Source organism: Corvus hawaiiensis, chromosome 9, assembly GCF_020740725.1.
Source record: "Corvus hawaiiensis isolate bCorHaw1 chromosome 9, bCorHaw1.pri.cur, whole genome shotgun sequence".
Classification (NCBI taxonomy): domain Eukaryota; kingdom Metazoa; phylum Chordata; class Aves; order Passeriformes; family Corvidae; genus Corvus; species Corvus hawaiiensis.
In genome coordinates this window covers 9,397,426-9,415,686 of record NC_063221.1, presented here as the reverse complement: position 1 = coordinate 9,415,686, position 18,261 = coordinate 9,397,426, and the positions used below count along the sequence as shown (strand labels likewise).

Genomic DNA, 18,261 nt, shown 5'->3' with positions numbered 1-18,261 from the left:
CGAGTCTCCGGCGCCAGCCCCGCCCGCCGCGCCCCGACAGCATCGCCGGGACCCGGATGGGGCCGCGCCCCCCGCGCGGTGCCCGGATGGAGCCGCGCTCGGGGCCGGCCCCGCTCCCCGCCGCGCCGCCCGAGGGCCGCGCGCCCGCCGCCCACCCCGGAGCCGCCCCGGAGCGCAGCCTCGGGGCGCGGCGCGGCCTCCCCGTGGCCGGGGCGGTACCGCCGGCGCCCGCAGCTGCCCCGGATCCAGTCCCGGCCGCCGCTTCCTGCGGCCGCCCCGCCTCTCCATGGCGGTGCCCGGCGCGAGTCCTGCCGGGAAGGGAGCGGCGCGGCTCGGCCTCGCAGCCTGAGCGGCGGCGGCGGCGCCGCCATGTCCGGGGGCAGCAGCGCCGGCGAGTGGTGCCTCATGGAGAGCGACCCGGGCGTCTTCACTGAGCTCATCAAGGGCTTCGGTGAGGGTCGAGCGGGGCCGGGCAGGCGGTGGGGGCTCCGCGGGGTTGTTCCCGCACCGGTGGGTGCGAGCCCGCTGTCCCTGCGTGGGGCGCCGGCCGGGCGGGGAGCGGGTGCGTGGGACTCGGTGGGCGCTCCCCGCGGGGCTCGGCTGCCGCAGGGCCGGGAGGGTGCAGGGACGTGAGGCCGGGGGCGAGCGCGGCTCCCGTGACCTCCGCGGCGCTGCCCCGGGCCGGCCCCAGCGCGGGCTGTGCGGTGCGGCTTGGCCCTCGCTCCGGCACGTGTTGCGCTGCTGCCGGACGGCTCGGCAGGGACGTGCCGCGTAGAGGCACAGCATCAGTTAGGTTGGAAAAGACCTCCGAGATGAGCGAGTCCAGCCTGTGACCCAATGCCATCTTGCCAACCAGACCATGGCACTGAATGCCACCTCCAGTCTTTCCTTAAGCACCTCCAGGCGCGGTGACTCCACCACCTCCCTGGGCAGCCCATTCCAGTGTCTAATCACCCCTAAGAAAAAATTCCTCCGAATGTCCAATCTAAACTTCCCTGGCGCAGCTTAAGACTTAAGGGTGGGAAAGTGTTGAGGTTACAGAGCCCCGGGAGCGAAGACGTTCTGGGAAAGGGCTGTCCCCAGGCTGAGCCGTGGGGCTTGGCAGTGGCTGGATAGCCTTCAAGTGGCTGCCTGACCTTCTAGAATATTAAATTTTGTGTTGAAATGCGTTTAAAATCTTTGGTGAAACTTTGAGTGCATGGTTATTACAACAGAGAAATCTACACAGGATTTCAGCCAAAGAGCCAACATTATTTTACTCTAGGTTTCATTGATTTATAGTTTCTGTCATGTCTTTTTCTCAGAAATGAAGTCCAGACAGGCTTCTTTGATGTTTTTATTTAACTAATAAATTAAACTTGCACATACTAAATATTTTAACCTTTTAGTCTCTGTATTATGCAAATACCTTGCTTGAATGTACAGCATTTTTGGTCTACTACCATGGGTCTTTGTCTGGAGATAGCTGTTTAAAGTTCTGCTTTGGACTTGCTGATAATGCCTTTAAAAACAGTATTGTTTTCAGTTAAGCAAAGGACATGGAGTGACCAGAGATATTTTAATCTCCTCTGCTTCTTTTTTAAAATGCAACTGTGTTGTAAAGACAGCATCACCATACACAGGTTCAGAAATTCCTGAAATAATTTCTCTTTACCTGTCTTGTTTTGGGTTTTTTAATCAAGGTGTGTTAAAGCCCATAGATAGACTTTTCCATAGCCTGGACATAAAAGTTACAAACATTACATAATGTCTTTGTGTCTTGACTGGCTGCGTCCCTTTTTAAATGGGTTAGTTGGAGAAACCTGTGTGTTTCCTTATTTCAGGCTGTAGAGGAGCACAAGTTGAAGAAATATGGAGTTTGGAGCCAGAGAACTTTGAAAAATTGAAGTAAGGCACATGTTTTTTATTCACATTCATCTGATGTCCCTGAAAGAATGTGTACTAAACTCAGGTGTATTTTTGGTGGATTTTTTGTTTGCGGCATTTTGTGTTTGTGTTTTTTCCTTTAGTTTCCACAGAAGTTCAGTAGGATTTTGATTAAATTTAATACCTGGCCGTTAAATTGCCTTTTATTAATGCTTTGGTACTTAATCTAGCTTAATTAGGTTTTGAAAGAGATGCTGATAGTAGCTAGAATGTGGAAATAGATTCCTAATGCGTTTTGCCATTAGCTTGCATTATATCTTTTAACAAATTCTTGGGCGAATTTCTGTTCCTTGATTTATCTCCCTTCTTCCTCACATCACATGATGTTGCCTCTGTTGTCTTAAATTATTTTCCTGTACTTAGATACTTTTGTAACTCGTTTTTCCTGCAGAACCACTTCCATATGTATGTGAAGGCAAATAGGCCTTTTATAACTGACAATGACTGGTGCCATGTGGAACGATTCTGCCCTCATTAAACAACATTAATTCTTCTAACATTTTGTCCGTGATGTGTTGTTATCCATGTTCACATACAGGATTTTAAGAGGAAAATGTAATTTAACCTGGACCATACTCCTGTATCTTGTGCAAATATCCTATGTTTGTAGGATTAATCTTTCAAAAGATGCAGCAGTTGGTACAGATGATGTACCTCTAGAATTTTTGACTGAAGATGCTTGGCAAGCAACACCTGAATGGCAGAAATGTTGCCTAGGAAGGGGTTTATTTGCTGTCTGCACCATCAGAACGTTTACCTGTTTGTCATTAAGTGACAGCTTTGCATGTCCTGGGAGATGGCCAGCTTCCTTCCTCCCTTCCCATTTACACCTGCAATATTTTACACAGTGTATAAACACTGGGAGTGAAACAATATAGGAACAGCTTGGTTTTTTTAAACAGCAGGTCCACTGAGAGAATTTGAAAAAATGCATCTCAGACTTCTGGTCAGAGCTTAGGAAAAGTTTCTTATGCAGTACAGGTGTATGTTTGCCTTTTGTAGAGAAACCTTTTGTGATGATGACCTTTAGATTTAAGCTGATGAATAAGTTTTTGTCTTACTGTAACTGTAGATTTGGTAAGAACTATTTCCCTTACTGATAAATTTTTGTGTTCTGGGCATACTGAATACAGTGCAACATGTAATAAAAGCTGTTCACTATTCAAGACATGCAGTATGAAAAACAAGACGCATTTTTACTGGAAGAGAAAACTGGGGTTCTCTCACTTGTTGGTGAGATAACTCAAAGCATGAAGTTTCAGGAGAGCTCCTCTTCGGATATTTCTTCTGTGTCTAGAAGGATTACCAAAACTTTAGCTCCTGCTCTTGTATATGATTGACAAATGCTTTGACAGCTGTTTGTCACTAACCAATTGAAATGAGAATTCTGCAACTGTAAAAGTTGCAGTAACCAGGAAAACTGGTCCTGACTTTTGAAAATTACCGGCTAAATGATAATTCAGATTGGGATTGTTTAGCACTTACGGAAAGAAGCCTGAATTGTCTTCTGCCTAATTGAAAGAGCACATCTGAAAATTTCAGTGCAAGTTCCTGATGTTTAGAAAGAACTAACAGAATTACCATACCAGCGTACAGGTAAACTACAGTACCGGTGATTTTGGTATTTTTCATCAGTACAGGTGACCTTTTTCATATAAATTTTGTTTTTCAGGCCAGTACATGGGCTGATTTTTCTCTTCAAGTGGCAGCCTGGAGAGGAGCCCGCAGGTTCTGTTGTCCAGGATTCCAGACTGGATACAATATTTTTTGCTAAGCAGGTATGACAAGTTCAGTAATTGTTTTAGATGTGTCATGAAACACAGCTTTTAATACCAAAAAAACCCCCTATTTTTTGTTAATATGTACAGAAATTGGCATTTTGCAAGGTGAAATAGCTTCTACAAATTCTGAGAGTAGGTGCTGTGTATTGAAAGGTGATTAACAAAGCAAATCAGTTTGATCTGTCAAGTCAGACAAAAATAGCAGCCATGGAAGAGTAAAGCTCTTATTTATTTGTCAGCCCTCACGCATAGAGTAACTCAGTCTTCTGTGCAGTAAATAGTGTTTTGGTAAATGTTCCCAGCAGAATGAGCAAATTACTTCTTTTGAAACCACTTTCAACAACTTCTTGGAAGAAATTTATTTTGGTTCTGTTCTTATTTCTTGTTTTTCTCAAATGCTCTGAAGCTGGAGCAGTATATGTAGGATAATGCTTTCCTTTAAGGGTTTGCAGACCATTTTGGCATGCAAGTTTTAAGCATTCAAATCAAAAAGGTGAACTTAAATTAGAAATAATAGGAAAAATTGGTTTTGCTGAGGTAATCTATTGTGTTTTATTAAACACAGGGTAGTACTGAAATTCTGTTTTAGAGTTAGCAGACTGCTGTGTGTGTTGTTTGCAAGCAAGAAAAACAAGAGAAAGTGACCAGAATGAAAGTAGGGAGTATTTAACAATGTTTTTAGGTTGTTTCTGAGCCCTGCTTCCAAAACACTGATAAATGTAATAGTCTAAACAGGAACCGTAACCCTACAGGTGTTAATTACAAAACATTGATATCAAAGGGAAAATTATTAGGATTTCTGTGAACTTACATAGTCTAGTTGTTGGGGTGTTTAGGGTGGGGTATTTTGGGGGGCTTTTTTTTTTTTGGTTGGGTTTTTTGTTGTTTTATTTCACACCACAAATGCAGAAGTGTTTTGAATGTAAATTTCAGAATATGAAAAAATCTCCACGCACTTCCAGGTAAAAGTATAGAAATAGGGAAAACAATGCAAATAGCTGTCCTGGCCACTCTTTACCTGCTGGTTTATTCCTTTAATAATCACCTTCCTGTTTCATGCTGTTGTGGATCAGCTTTTTTAATGCTCATTCTCTTCATTCTTCCCCTGTTGCAGCTCTTGAGTCCTGCCACACACTGCCCACCATTTTTATGATACAATGATCAGCAGCAGTTTGCTAATGGTCTTTATAGCTTGATAGCTCTCATAGGCACTGGTTTAGGTTGTGATCTCTGCCTCACCAAACTTACTGTTAGTGGCCATGGGCTGTAGCTACAGAACAGCCATGAGGCAAAGAACTCAGGGAAAACCCTTGATAAAACTTTCAAAAGGTGGTTACATGGTGGGAGGAAATTACTCTGATCGGAATCTAGAGAGGGATTTTTTTGGAGGGTGGTTTTTTTTTGTTTTAAAGTGAAGGTAAATTTTCCCTCACTCAAGGGATTGATTCCATCTTGTTTCCTGAGTGTAGCTGAGGTTCTCCTAGAGTTGTTGTTCTTGTTAATGCTGAAAAGTTTCAAAGCATTTGTCTGCCTGCTCCAGTTCTTTTGCCTCTTCCGCCCCCTCTTCCCTTCTTTGAACCTTGACACTGTGTTTAATGGCAATAACTAAGAGGATCTTTCTTGAGCTTTAAGATGAGATTGCAGAATGTACATCACAAAATTTGGATAATGTTAGATTTGATAACAAACCCCACAAAATTAAAGGCTAGCAGTGAGAGGTCTATTTAATAGTTTTCTTTGAAACACTCATATTTTAATATGTTCTTAAGCTGAAACCTCCTTTCTAATTGTCCCTTTCATTCACCTGCTGCCTTTAAAGAGAGTGTGCTAGAGTGACTCTTAATTTTAGTATGGAAAGCAATTTCTAGAAATGTTCTAGAAAAATAATTCTGCCTGGTTATGCCACTTGATGGCGTGGAATAGATGTTTCAAAAGTCATTTGCAAAAAGTTCAGAGTTAGTATCTTTAATGTTTTGGCGTTATCTGTCAGTCAAGTGCAGTGGCTTTGCAAAACCCAAACATTCCTTGTAGACATGTATGTGCTTGTGCTTCATATCAGTTCAGTTTTGCCTGGACTGAGCTATTGTGACTGAACAACTGGAAATAGGTACAGAGAAGTTATTATTAAAAGTCAACAGAAAGAAACTGCTTTGGGCATTTTGGAGGAATCTGTTTAATACCAGTTTAGCTCTGGTGACTTTCACACTGAGGAAAGTTAGCCTGGGTTAGAGATCCAACTTGACAAGCAATGTTTTGAGGACTTGTTGTGTTTCCTTGAGTAAGTGTCTGATCTTATGATTTGCTGCTGATGAGAGCAGGGTGCAGTGAGCTTCTGTGAGCCGGTGCAGCTCATCCCCCAGCAGTTTCCTGTGCACTTTTTCTGGGCTGATCTGTGCTGTACTTTGAGATGTGTCTGTTTAGCGAGTCTGTACAGGACAAAGCTGGCAACAGGTGAGAGAGAACAGGGGGTTCTTTATGGCAGTGCTGAAGTTACTGCATTTCTCAAAACCACACTCTGAATCCTTCTGAGTCACCCAGGAGCACAAAGTGAGATGAGCATTCGTATTGAATATTTGTATTGTGAAAGAGCAAGTCCTCCCAACCGTTGTGCAACTGGGTTCACATGTATTTTTTATTTCCTCTGTATGTTTTATTCCAGATTTTATGCTGATTTTGAGGGTCTTTCCGGAAGACTTTTTTCTTCATTACAGAAGTGATGATGTAAAATTACATTATGTTCATTTGTAGGCTGGAATCCCAGAACAAATAGGTTGGTTAGGGCAATTTTTATGACATTTAAGGTTATTGATCTGTTGATCCGTATCTTCAAAACTGTCATGACAATGGAGCCTGAAAAATCTCAACAATTCTTTGTCTCTCTTTTCTTTCTCACACATTTTCTTCTTTTAAATGTTCCCATCTAAAGACATTTGGTACAATTGGTATTAGTGCAGACATGTTTTCAAGTCTCCTCCTGCCTCCTGGGTGAGCAAGACAAGGTTACTGTTAATATGTAACAACAATTGAGTATAGGAAATAAATTGTTTCTGTTCAATATTATTATGTGTTCAATCTTAAAAATTGTTTCATTGTGGGGAACTTTAGTTAGAGGTGAAAGGCTACAGCTCTCAAACTGTCTAGTAAAACATCTTTAAAATTGCATTAGGAAACTCAGTTTTGGTAAGAAGCTTGTGCATGCTCACATTTTCCTCATTTCCACTTCCATAGTGATGTTGTAGGTGAATTCCAAATGGCAACTAGATCTTGTTCCATGTTAAATCACAAGTATGCTGGGGGGTTGAATTTTGAAGTCTGTCTGGTATGCATGCATATTAAAGGATTTTTTTTTAATGGTCACTTTTATGTGCACTCATGTTAAAATTTGGCCTCCCTGTTATGCCTAGGTATGGTTTGGTCCTCTATTTGAGGCCACAGAACTCTGGATGATCTTACATACCCTTTGAGCTAGGATACCTAGGCACAATGAGGTGAGTTAAGGATACAATTTCAGCCTTAACTCTGAATTCCTGATTTCTGTGTTGCTTAAGTCACAGTGGATACATGATTAGACCTACTCAATGTATTCAGCTCCCTGCCACAATGTTTGGAGGAGCTGCATTCTCTGCTGAGCACTGCAGAAGTGTCTCTGGACAAAAAAGAATGCCGTTGTTAGACCTGAAACTACTTTTTTTTTGAGTTTAATAAATGCTTCAGCTTTTAGTACAGAAGTATTGGTATCCTGCCTTTCTTAGATGCCATGTATTTATTTTATTTTGCATTGTTGTGACAGAACATTAACTTCATTAATTGGGAATACCTTCAGAAGGAGTATCTTATAAATGATACTGTTAATAACAAAACACTGGTCTCTGGTTATGTTTATGGCACTAATGGAAGCATATGTATTTTTACATTTCCAATACTTAATTGATTTCAAACTCAAAATTTTTGACTCTTGCAGATTTGGTAACATTAAGATAGACCAGATATCTGTGTTAGAGCTAAGTTTGGGATAACAGATAACTTACAAGAAGTACAACTTCAAGACATGAAACAAATCAGGAAGAGATTTTCATTAACTGAATATGGCTGTAGAAAAATTATGTCTTTACTCCAACAAAATTAAAATGGAAAAAAAATATGTAGGGTTTCTAAACAAGAATAAGTTGTGGAACTTTGTGCTAATGCTGAATTTTTCACGTTGAGCTCCTTTAAACCAACTGTTCTGTAATGTTGGGATGTTTAGTAAGTGAAGCCTAGGAATTTGCTGGTTATACTACCAATTGCAGCACAGGCTTGTCCACAGCTTTTTTGAAAAGCAAAATACATAATCCATCAGGTGGAAGATGTGAGTCAGGAATTTAAAGAGCTTCTACCTAAAGTTGATCCAGAAAGTCAGACTGGATCCCTAGAGAAAGGTGCATGCTTAGGAAGTAATGCATCTTACTTAGAGAGCAGCCTAATCAAGTGGTTCCTTGGTTTGTTTTAAGCTGAGCTTCACTTGGGGAAGGGCTAACCTTCTCTTGATACATTTCTGTGTGTATAATTTTCTTTCAAATGTTATTAAATACGCCTTGAACTTCTGCCTACAAAATCTTTTAACTATGGGTCTCTGCTTTAAGTTGGAGTCTTGAGTATTGATCAATCTAATATCTCACCAAGACTTCCTGGACAGAAATATCCAGGCAAATGTTGATATTTCTGGACAAATACAGACAATCCTCTTAATCCTCAAGTCCAAATAAAAATCTTTTCGGAACAACCTGCGTTTATTATCATGTTATCTGAATGCAGAAAAGGTTTTCTGCTAATGCTGAGGCATCTTAAGTAAGAGATACTCTGAAAATTAGAGAGATGGGTATCCTGAAGGATTCTCTAGATTGTGTATGGAGCAGTGCTGTGTGCACTGATGGCATTGTGTCTGTGTGACAAATAAACCTGGCACTTGTCCACATTTGGTCCTGCAATCACATCCTCAGCCTGCCCTCTTCACCCTGCCTGTGAGCTACCACTAGCTGGATATTCCCTTGTTCCATCTTAGTAGTTCTCCTGTGTCATCTACATCCAGGAACACACTGGATTTTCATGCATACCACCTGCATTTCCTTCTACTCTTCTGCTACAGGACAGTTATTGCTGCCTTTTGCTTACCTCCTGCCTCTCACTGACTGAAGTTCTTGAGTTCTGTAATGTATTTTCATTTCAACAGCTAGAGGCCACTGCCCCCAGAGCTGCATCTTTTGCATATTGTTTTCTACCAGTCAGACATTGTTCAGCTTGGTCCCTATAGACTTCATCAGACTTATCTCATACTGTAGTCGGAATACAAAATAGGCTTAAAGGCCAATATTTGATGAGCCCATTAATTCTCTGCCAAGTCTAATTTTTCCTCTGATTTTATTTCCTGTTTAAAGCTTCTGTAACCTGCTATTCAGCAGTTTCAGTGTTGATCTTCCCTCTAGGCACAAAATCTCTGTGAATTTCCCTTCCTTGTTTTGACGCCATTATTGAGTTGTCTCTAAAGAGATCAACTGATTGTTCCATCTTGATTTTTCAGCAAAAGTAGTTGCCGTTTAGTCCTGTCCCTCTGTATTAATTATCATTTAACAAATACAGCTTGCTGTAGTGATGACCCTGCCTTCATTGTACCAGCACTGTTCCAACAGTTTGTCAGCACAGGTGTCCCTTCCTTCTTTTGCTTCTCTGTCAGCTTAATTACGCTGCATCAGCTTCATGCACTCTGATCCACTTGGGATTTCCCCGCTTTCATCCTAGCACTACTTTACAACTGTCTCTGATAACATTCTTTAGTTGTATCTCAGAGAATCTTTAGTTCTTTTTCCTGTGTCAAGTGTAATTCAAATTATGCCATTCTGCGAGTCTGGAGGTTTGAATTTTTCTGCTGCAGGTTCGTTATTTCAGTGCCCTTGATGGATTTCCCTTGTATGTCCTTTACTTTGCAGCTGTGCGTGTTCTAGCCCTTAGCTTGTGTACCTGCAGTTGGTTTAATTTGAGTTTTGATTGCTGTAATCTGTTCTGCATGTGTAGTTGACTCCCTTGATTACCATTTAAGTCAACTAGATTGTATTTTTCTTAAATTAAGAAGTGCTCTATTATTTCTTTATCATCTGCATCCAGACATAATCTGAACTGAGAACACCCTGAAGCATAGAAAATAAATTTATGATGTGGCCTTTAGTATTAACATACTAGGTTTTCCTTTGTTAGGGCTAGCCTTGATTGTAGAACGGGTTGCTTGGGTTTTCTCTTTTTTTTTTTTTTCTTTCTCCTTTCTTGTTGGAAGTGGTTTCACATTCACAGCCCTGAACTAATTTTCATTTTTTTTTACAAAATTCACATCCTCTCTGGAAGCTTTAAGGTTTAAGTAGCATTTTCAAGTGCAAAATAGTCTCAAAGACTAATGATACGTTACTTTTTCCTAACCTATAGCTCACTGAGAAAAAACTGCTAATATAAAGTCTTTCTTGTATTATGGCCTCATACAATTTGATTACAGTGCCTTTAGTTAAATCTCAAATTATATTTAATAATCCTTGTAGCCTCTTTCTTTAAATACAGTGTTTTAGTTTGGTTATTAGTAAACAACATTAAAGACATGGCTTTAATATGAAGGGCGTTGCTTATATTTTCTAAAAGTGGAGTATTTAATACTGAAGTGTAACAGTGTCAAACTAGTGACTTAAACATTGACTTGAAAAGGATAGCTATATTGCAAGTAAAGAAACCATTACATTATTCAGCGAATCATCACTTAAACAATCTCTACATCTTGGAACACTTTGAAGTTTTATTAGTTTATCCCTCGAATATTTGAAATTTTTTGTCCAATAAAATCTTCTAATAAAAATTCTATGGTCCATAATGTGCTTTATTGCTTCAAATTAAATTTTTTGACCTCCTACTCCTAGTAGGAGATTGATTATTTGAAGGAATTTTCTTGGGAGAGTTGACTTTTTTTTAAGGCCATAGTTAAAATAACCCTATTTGGGCAGCTTGCTTTGAATATTACTGTGAGTTTTTCCACAGAGATCCAAGGATTTTTGCCTTTCTTCTATGCCTTTTATTAATCACTTCAGACAGTGGAATGACAGTTTCTGAGGACAGCTGTGAAATACGAGTTTTATCAATGAATTGTATATGACAGCCATGCAGAGCTGATTTTATTACAGCAAAGGCTTTTCTGTAGCTACCCAGGCAGCAAATCCAGTGTGGGTTAGAGTGCAGCTCTAATGTGAATCAGCACAGGAAGTGTTTGTAACAAAAACAAACCCAGTTTGGAGTGAACTTTTATCACCACTGCTGACCAAATTCTCCATGCTTTTTTCTAGGTCATAAATAATGCCTGTGCAACTCAAGCCATAGTAAGTGTGCTGTTAAACTGTGCTCATCAAGACATTCACCTAGGAGAGACCTTGTCAGAATTTAAAGAATTTTCCCAAAGCTTTGATGCTGCGGTGAGTGCCCACTGTTTTCTGCATTTTGAGTGTCCCAGTGTTACAGTTCTGGTGGTTTACAGGTGTTTTGTTACTTCCTTTCAGATGAAAGGTTTGGCACTGAGCAACTCAGAAGTGATTCGGCAAGTCCACAACAGTTTTGCCAGGTAACATATGTTTTAAATCTGGCCAAAATTTGAGCAAATCCTTTTTAATCTCAGGGGTTTTTAAATTTTCTTTGCAGACAACAGATGTTTGAGTTTGATGCAAAGTCTTCAGCAAAGGAAGAAGATGCCTTTCACTTTGTAAGCTATGTTCCTGTTAATGGGAGGCTCTATGAGCTAGATGGCTTAAGGGAAGGACCAATTGATTTAGGTAACATTTTACATTTTTTCTGAACATCCTTCATTTTAACCATAGCTTTTTGCAACAAATTGGTCATATGTTATAGGCTCAAAGCAAGTTATTTATTAAAATAAAGACTATCTAGGGAGTTTTCTGAATGTGCTGTAGGCTTGTACTTCCTTGCAGTCATTTGTATTGTTTTAGTTTTGTTGGTTTGAAAATACAGTTTTCTCCCTGCTTTCTCCATGTCTCTGGTGCTCTCTCTTTTCATTCAGTAACCAAATGATCAGGTCCTGCAATCCCTTCCAAAACCTTGGTAGTTCTGTTGCAAGTGAGAAGTTTACATAAAGGGAGAATGTATACAGCCGACTCCAGATACTTTTTTTACATTATGTGGCTTGTGTTTACTCACTGCCCTCTTTCTTCTTAGACAGCAAGTGTTTTCCTAATGGTTTAAAAGAAAATTGCTTTATTCTCTGTAAGACTGGCTCATGTTTTGTAATCTTTCTTGAGATATGTGTGCCCTGTTGTGTCTTGAAAAGCTCTGCAGTGCCTATCGTGTCTGTACTTCAGAGTCTCATACATTGTCAACAACAACATGTTCCACACTCCATTCCTAGAGTGTTTTCCCAGTGTTGTTGACAATTTTATTTATGTTTAGGCTGAGCAGTGGGTTGCTCCTTAATCTTGTCTTTAGTCTGTCTGGAGATCCTGTACAGTTTGCAGACCTAACAGTACCATCATTTGTATGGTCACAAGATCATGAGTCTCTAAATTTACTTTAAATTTAGAAAATTTTTAGATCTCAAAATTGCAAAAGAGGCATTTCCAGCTTAGGAAATCACCTGCAGGTATTCTCTCATATATCTTGGAATCAAGTTCTCTATCATATATCCTTTTATAGTTTTTCTTTCTGCCTGACTTTTTAGTGTTGTATTGCATCTACACAGACAAAATCAAGAGTTAATATTAAACAGCTGTACCTGTCCATAGTGATTTCCTTTGCTGTTTACTTCAATGTTGTCATACCAACTAATTTCCCTTGTGTCATAAAAACCTTACATAACATACTTTCCCCCGCCCCATAATTTCTTGTTATCAACAAAACAAATGTTAGATGCTTATGCCCTTAAAATTTAGCTTTGTTCCATTGCTTTGGCCACTGCATTATCTAAATATCGTTATTAATAAAATATCTTCCACCTCCTGAAAAAGCCACCTGAGTAATTTCAGACCTCAGTAGCTAAAGAAATACTTGTTACATACTCTGAAGTTGCTGCATAAGGCTGAATTATACGAGTCGGCTTTGCAATACATTTTGCAAAGATGCTGAATTTTTTCCTCTGTTGAATTTTGCAAAGATGATGAGTTTTTTCCTGCTTTTTCCCCAGGTGCATGCAATCAGGATGACTGGATAAGTGCAGTGCGGCCCGTCATAGAGAAGCGCATACAAAAGTAAATGGTCGTGATGCCTTTAAAATATAGCACCTTACCTATGCTTCAAATTCCATAGTCCTAATTACCCTCAGTTAAAAGATTTCAGCTGAATTTCTAAGCAATCACTCTTACATGTCATTTTTTTATGCATATCACTGTGTGACTTGAGAACCTGTTGTCCGGCATGAGGCAGATGATAGATAAATCTCAAATGCACTGGGCTGCTGCATAATTAATCCAAGTGGGTGTCTGTGTAGTGAAGAGAGATCCTACAAGTGCTCTGGAAAAGAAGATTGTTTTCTCTGTTACACAGCTGTGGGTCTTTGGGAGTGAAAGCTAAGAGTGTCATGACCATGAATAACATTTGCCTATGCACTTAAAAGCACTAGATAGTCATTCTCTCCATACAGCTGGTATTTAGAGATAACAACAAGTTTTTCTTAGGTATGTGGCTTGTCTTGGAAATTTAAGCTAGAAAAACATACTATGGAACTTTCCTACTTCTTAATTCTGGTTCCAAACTGCAGTCCCAAATTTGTTAGAAATAAAGTTGATTTTATGCCATTTTTAGAAAACAGCTCCAAGTTTTTGCTTGAGGACTTTTTTTTTTTGATAAGCAAAACAGGACTACCAAGTTGCTTTTGGAGAATTTAACCTCCAAAAGGCCTGCTAGTCTAATTGTTGAATTAGACACTCCACTGTGTGGAGAAGTCTCCAATAGTTTTTACTTTCTCATTACTATTACTTGTTAGAAAATATTATGTGCTGCAGTCTTCTGTAAGTTCTGTTGTCATGTTTTCTTTTCTTTTTTGGACAGTTTCAGTATTTGTTTTGTGACCACAAACAGGAATAGTAAATTTCGGGGAGAGAAGGTTATTAGGAGTTACATATTGGAGAGAGGTAGTTTGCGGGCTGATTTTATTTTGTGGCAAGATTGGATCTGTAGCAAACTTAACTTAATTAGACCCTTTTAAAATTTTCTTTCCGTGAAATGCATTCCTTAAAGTGAAATCAAGGAGGGGGCTTTTGAGTTGTCATGTTGGTGACTAGTTTTGAAAGTGGGTCGTCTTTGTTGTTTTGTTTTTCTGTTCCTCATTTAGATACAGTGAAGGTGAGATAAGGTTTAACCTGATGGCTATTGTGTCTGACAGGAAGATGATATATGAGCAGAGGATTGCAGAGCTACAGCAGCAACTGGCAGAGGTAGGCCATGGAATTGAAGTTGCTAAAGCAGTTCTCTCATAGTTCTGTGTGTTGGCTTTATTTTTCACTTCCCTTCCTCGCTCCAAATGGAGTCACACTAAAAAAAGCGGGGAGTGATTGCTACAGATGTGGATGCACTCAGTGCTGCAGCTCTGAGCTGAGCACTCAGCACAGTGTGAACGTGTCATTTTGATTTTCTGCCTTGACTCATTTGCTGTGGTGCGGGAACTGTTCTTTTCCCAGTACCTGAACTAGTCTGCTTGTAACTAACTGCAGAAATTCCTGGAACGTTCCCATAACTGTAAACAAAACTGAATCTTTCTGTGATAGAAATACTTCTGAGACTAAACTTGCTTTAATTAAAAAAAAAGAAAGAATTTAAAAATGGAGTAACATCATCCATTTAAATTTTTGTTTTGTGGAAGGAGGAGCCTATGGATACAGATCAAAGTAGTAATATGTTAAGTTCTATACAATCAGAAGTTGCAAAATACCAGATGTTAATTGAAGAAGAGAACCAAAAATTAAAAAGATATAAGGTATGTAGCTTTTGCTTTTCTGATGAAATTATTGGAACAGTTGTAAGAAAAAGCCAGCTTTTATATATATGTGGGAGCTTTGCAATTAATCTGAAGGAAATGGATGGGGACTAGAAGATAGTTCAGCCATGTAATAATTGTTAATGCTTTTAATTTATTTTTAGATTGAAAATATTAGGAGAAAACATAACTACCTGCCTTTCATCATGGAATTATTAAAGACTCTAGCAGAGCACCAGCAGTTAATACCATTAGTAGAGAAAGTGAGTATTCCTAGCTGACCGTATGTTTCTGTAACTCTTCCTGCCTTCTCTGTTAGATGGACGAGCCCGTGCCATTTGTGCTGCCGAGGTCTTTGGCCGGGAGCGCTGCCCTGCGGCCGCTATAGCGGGCGGTGACCGCGCGGTGGCAGCCGTGGCACAGCGCTCGAGTTGGAGCGCTCCCTTTTCCTTGCTCCCGTGCTCATTCCCTGGCTTGGCTTCCCCCCTTTCTGAGGTATCTAGCCATTAGCATTGATTTACTGCTAAGGTTTGTATTAAACTTTAGTAAATAAGTGTGTCTTCCACTTTGGCGAGGTTCTTAAACTGGTCAAGTACTTGAACTGTACTCGGCTCTCTGTGCTGGCATGCACTAAGGCTTGAGTGCCAGAGGCAGGATCCCTGATTTTGTACTCACTGAGAAAGGATCTCCAAATCAGTGTAATGAAAAAAGAGCTGTGTATTGTTTAATGAGTGCATTCTTTAGCTGAATTTATTTAGGAAGGTAAATTTGCAGGCCTGTAGTTTATAAGACAGTAGCTTGTGGAGTTTTAATTGTTTTATGTTAACACAAGTCATTTATAACACCCATCAAGCTGCTTTCACAAGTAAATGACCAGTGAGCTGATGGTAACAGATCTTAATTCTAAATCACTGAATGAGATGCTGTTCTGTTCAATAATAAGCGGTAATAAGCAAAAGCCTGATTCAGAATTAACTAATGTTTTGACAGAAAGTTGTTGGCCTTGCTTCTGAGTTGTCCCCTCTTCTTGCTCAATCTGTTTCTTAACTGAAATCATAACGAGGAAAGTGCCAGTTTCCTGTCAATTTGAACTATTTATGATTGATATAAGTTATGAGAATCTGTCTGCAGATATCTTGATAGGAACTTTTGTGGGGTTTCTTTCCACTCATTTTAAAGATCTAAACCACTGAGATCTTGTTTGTTTCAGAGTTCAGTTTTGATAATCAGTATGTCTGAATGTGGTGTTTTCTTGTGACATAAAATATTTCCATTAGGAAGAGATTTTTCTATGTTAAATGAAATTGGTATGGAGGTATGAAAAATGAAGGTTTCAATTATGCTTTTAAAATCGTGCTTTTCCCCTGCAGAAGTTACCCAATCTCAGTTTCTTTTGCATAATTTATTTAAACCTGTATTTTTTTGTAAAAGGCTTTATATACTAACCTAGTAAAATAGTAGTAGGATGCTTCTGAAGGGTCTAAATTTACATTGAAATTTTTCATTTTCCAGCATATTTTTAATATTCAGAAATGTAATGAGTGGTCATTCAAAGCTTCAGAATGATCTTTGTCTTATCAGAGCTTGACATCATCTCCCCTTGTTTCCTAGGCGAAAGAAAAACAGAATGCCAAGAAAGCTCAGGAGGCCAAATGAAGATGACTTTGCAAAACACACACAGTTATTTGCTTCTGATACTATTTTCATGACAACCAATAAAACTTTTCATAAACTTCAACTTTTGTCCAGTGCACGTTTGCCAGTTGTGACAGTTTGTCTTGTACTGTTTGCACGGGTCTGACTCTTCCTTCCCCTGCATCTTGTGCATGTGGTACTGCTGAGCAATGTTTAGGTTCTCCTGGTCACATTCAGTATTCACCAGTCTATCTGATTGCTGAAAGCTTGGGAAGTGGACCCAGAAATGTGCAAGGAAAATGTCCCCATTTGTCCCACTTGAACATGTGATAACGATACAAATGCCAGAGGTTTAAGTATAAGCATGAGCTTTCTTTGCTCATCCCTACTAACAGTTACAATCCTTTCCAGTTGTTCAGTGACATAGCCTGTGTCTTTGTTTTTATGAAGTGTCTGATTTTTTTACAAAATGGAAAAGTATGAATCTAGCTGTAAAAACATTTGCAAAGACCAATGTATAATCTCAAAAGAACTGCATTGCTTTAGTAGAAAAGATAATAAATATTCCCATTTTTATTTTGGCAAACTTTCTTCTGTGGTATTTTATTATGGGATAAGATGGTGAGGATATGGGGTCATCAGCCTTGTGACTTGAGTATATGCATTCTAAATTTGGGGTAGAAAGAAGGCATGCTATTGTTTTGGGGAGTTAATATTCTTGGATATAAGGTATTCCTGTTCTGAAGCATGTTCAATTTAAGTCTTTAAAGCAGTGCTTTTTATTTGACTTTGAGAAGTACTAGAAGGAAAAAATGACTTTGAGAAGTAATACAAGGGAAAAGGTGTATGAAAGATTATTGTGGCTGACAACAAACATTGCTGTGGAAGATGCTTGAGCTGTGTCCCGTGGACCAAAGGGAATGCCTGGGGAGTGGAGCTCACTGGGTGTCCTGGCACCTTAAATGCTGCCTGCATGTGAACTGTGAATAGATTGTTTTGGGATGGATAGTAACAGCCCATTGCAACAATACACACTGTTTGAATTATTCACTGTCAGTGTACATGAGTTTGTTTAGAAAACTTCCAGTTTCTTCTTAAAAGACTCAGATAAGAAACAGAAACAGAAGAAAAAGAGCTTTGATTTTTTTGTTTTGGTTTGGTTTTGGCAAACCTTCAAAACTAAATAGTAAAATATCCTGTTTGTTTCCCTTATTTTGCCTGTACTTCATTGAACTGTGAACTCCTTTGGTCTTGTAGGCTGAATTTTTTGAAACCCTGATGTGGAATATTCTGTTATCCGTTGGTGCTTCATATATATTGCATATATATATATATATATAGACACAGGATAAAATTTTGGCTGAAGAAGTAAAACACAGACTGTGCTCTTTACTGCTGGAAAGATTTCCTCAAGTCATTGCTGTGGCTGGAAAGGTAGGGTCTGTTTCAGAAAAACCTGAGATCCATATCTGTGTTTTGTACAAAATTGATCAGGTTAATGAGAACATAAACTCTGTGTAAGTGTCTCCTCCTTTAGTAACGCAGCATTACTAAACTGCAGCATTATTGTCCAAGGAAAGGGAAAGACTATTCCTCTGTAAGAGACATTTCTGCTCTTAAAATTACATTTGATACGCCACTTCAACCTGTTGAAAACATTTGTCTGTTTTTCTAAGTGGTAGCCTGATGATTCCCACAGCACCCTGTCATCCTTGGAGAAGTTTGCAATTTGTAATTAGATGTCAACTTAAATTTGTACTGAAGTTATTTCATTCTCCTTTTATTGGCATACTTGGGCATGTACAAAAGGAAAAGGAGTTTTGCTGAAGCAGCAAATTATTTTTGCAATTATCAACAAATTTTAGTAGCAATTGTTTCAGAAATTAGAAAATTTACATTGCAAGCAATCTTTCTGGATTTGTGGAAGGACAAAAAGGATGG

The 18,261-nt window shown here is 39.4% G+C and overlaps 1 protein-coding gene across 2 annotated transcripts; it reads left to right on the top strand.

The window, feature by feature from the left end:
• The first annotated feature begins 263 nt into the window (after window positions 1-263).
• Window positions 264-16,423, top strand: UCHL5 (ubiquitin C-terminal hydrolase L5). Of its 2 annotated transcripts, XM_048313139.1 has the most exons (11): window positions 264-451; window positions 1,824-1,887; window positions 3,599-3,704; window positions 11,057-11,182; window positions 11,267-11,328; window positions 11,406-11,536; window positions 12,898-12,961; window positions 14,044-14,146; window positions 14,572-14,685; window positions 14,850-14,948; window positions 16,297-16,423. In XM_048313139.1, the coding sequence occupies exons 1-11, from the start codon at window positions 370-372 to the stop codon at window positions 16,339-16,341; spliced, it is 996 nt and encodes a 331-aa protein (XP_048169096.1). In that variant the 5' UTR covers window positions 264-369; the 3' UTR covers window positions 16,342-16,423. The 2 variants fall into 2 exon arrangements, with proteins under 2 accessions (XP_048169096.1, XP_048169097.1); XM_048313140.1 differs by lacking the exons at window positions 264-451; window positions 1,824-1,887 and adding an exon at window positions 7,112-7,195 and having other exon boundaries at window positions 3,629-3,704.
• The last annotated feature ends 1,838 nt before the right edge of the window (window positions 16,424-18,261 follow it).

What these genes read in the sequence shown, in the direction of transcription:
- UCHL5 (XM_048313139.1), top strand. Translation starts at nt 370, where the DNA reads ATGTCCGGGGGCAGCAGCGCCGGCGAGTGGTGCCTCATGGAGAGCGAC. An exon ending in TGAGCTCATCAAGGGCTTCG is followed by an intron (nt 452 to 1,823) that starts GTGAGGGTCGAG and finishes TCCTTATTTCAG; the next exon opens with GCTGTAGAGGAGCACAAGTT. An exon ending in GGAAGGACCAATTGATTTAG is followed by an intron (nt 11,537 to 12,897) that starts GTAACATTTTAC and finishes CTTTTTCCCCAG; the next exon opens with GTGCATGCAATCAGGATGAC.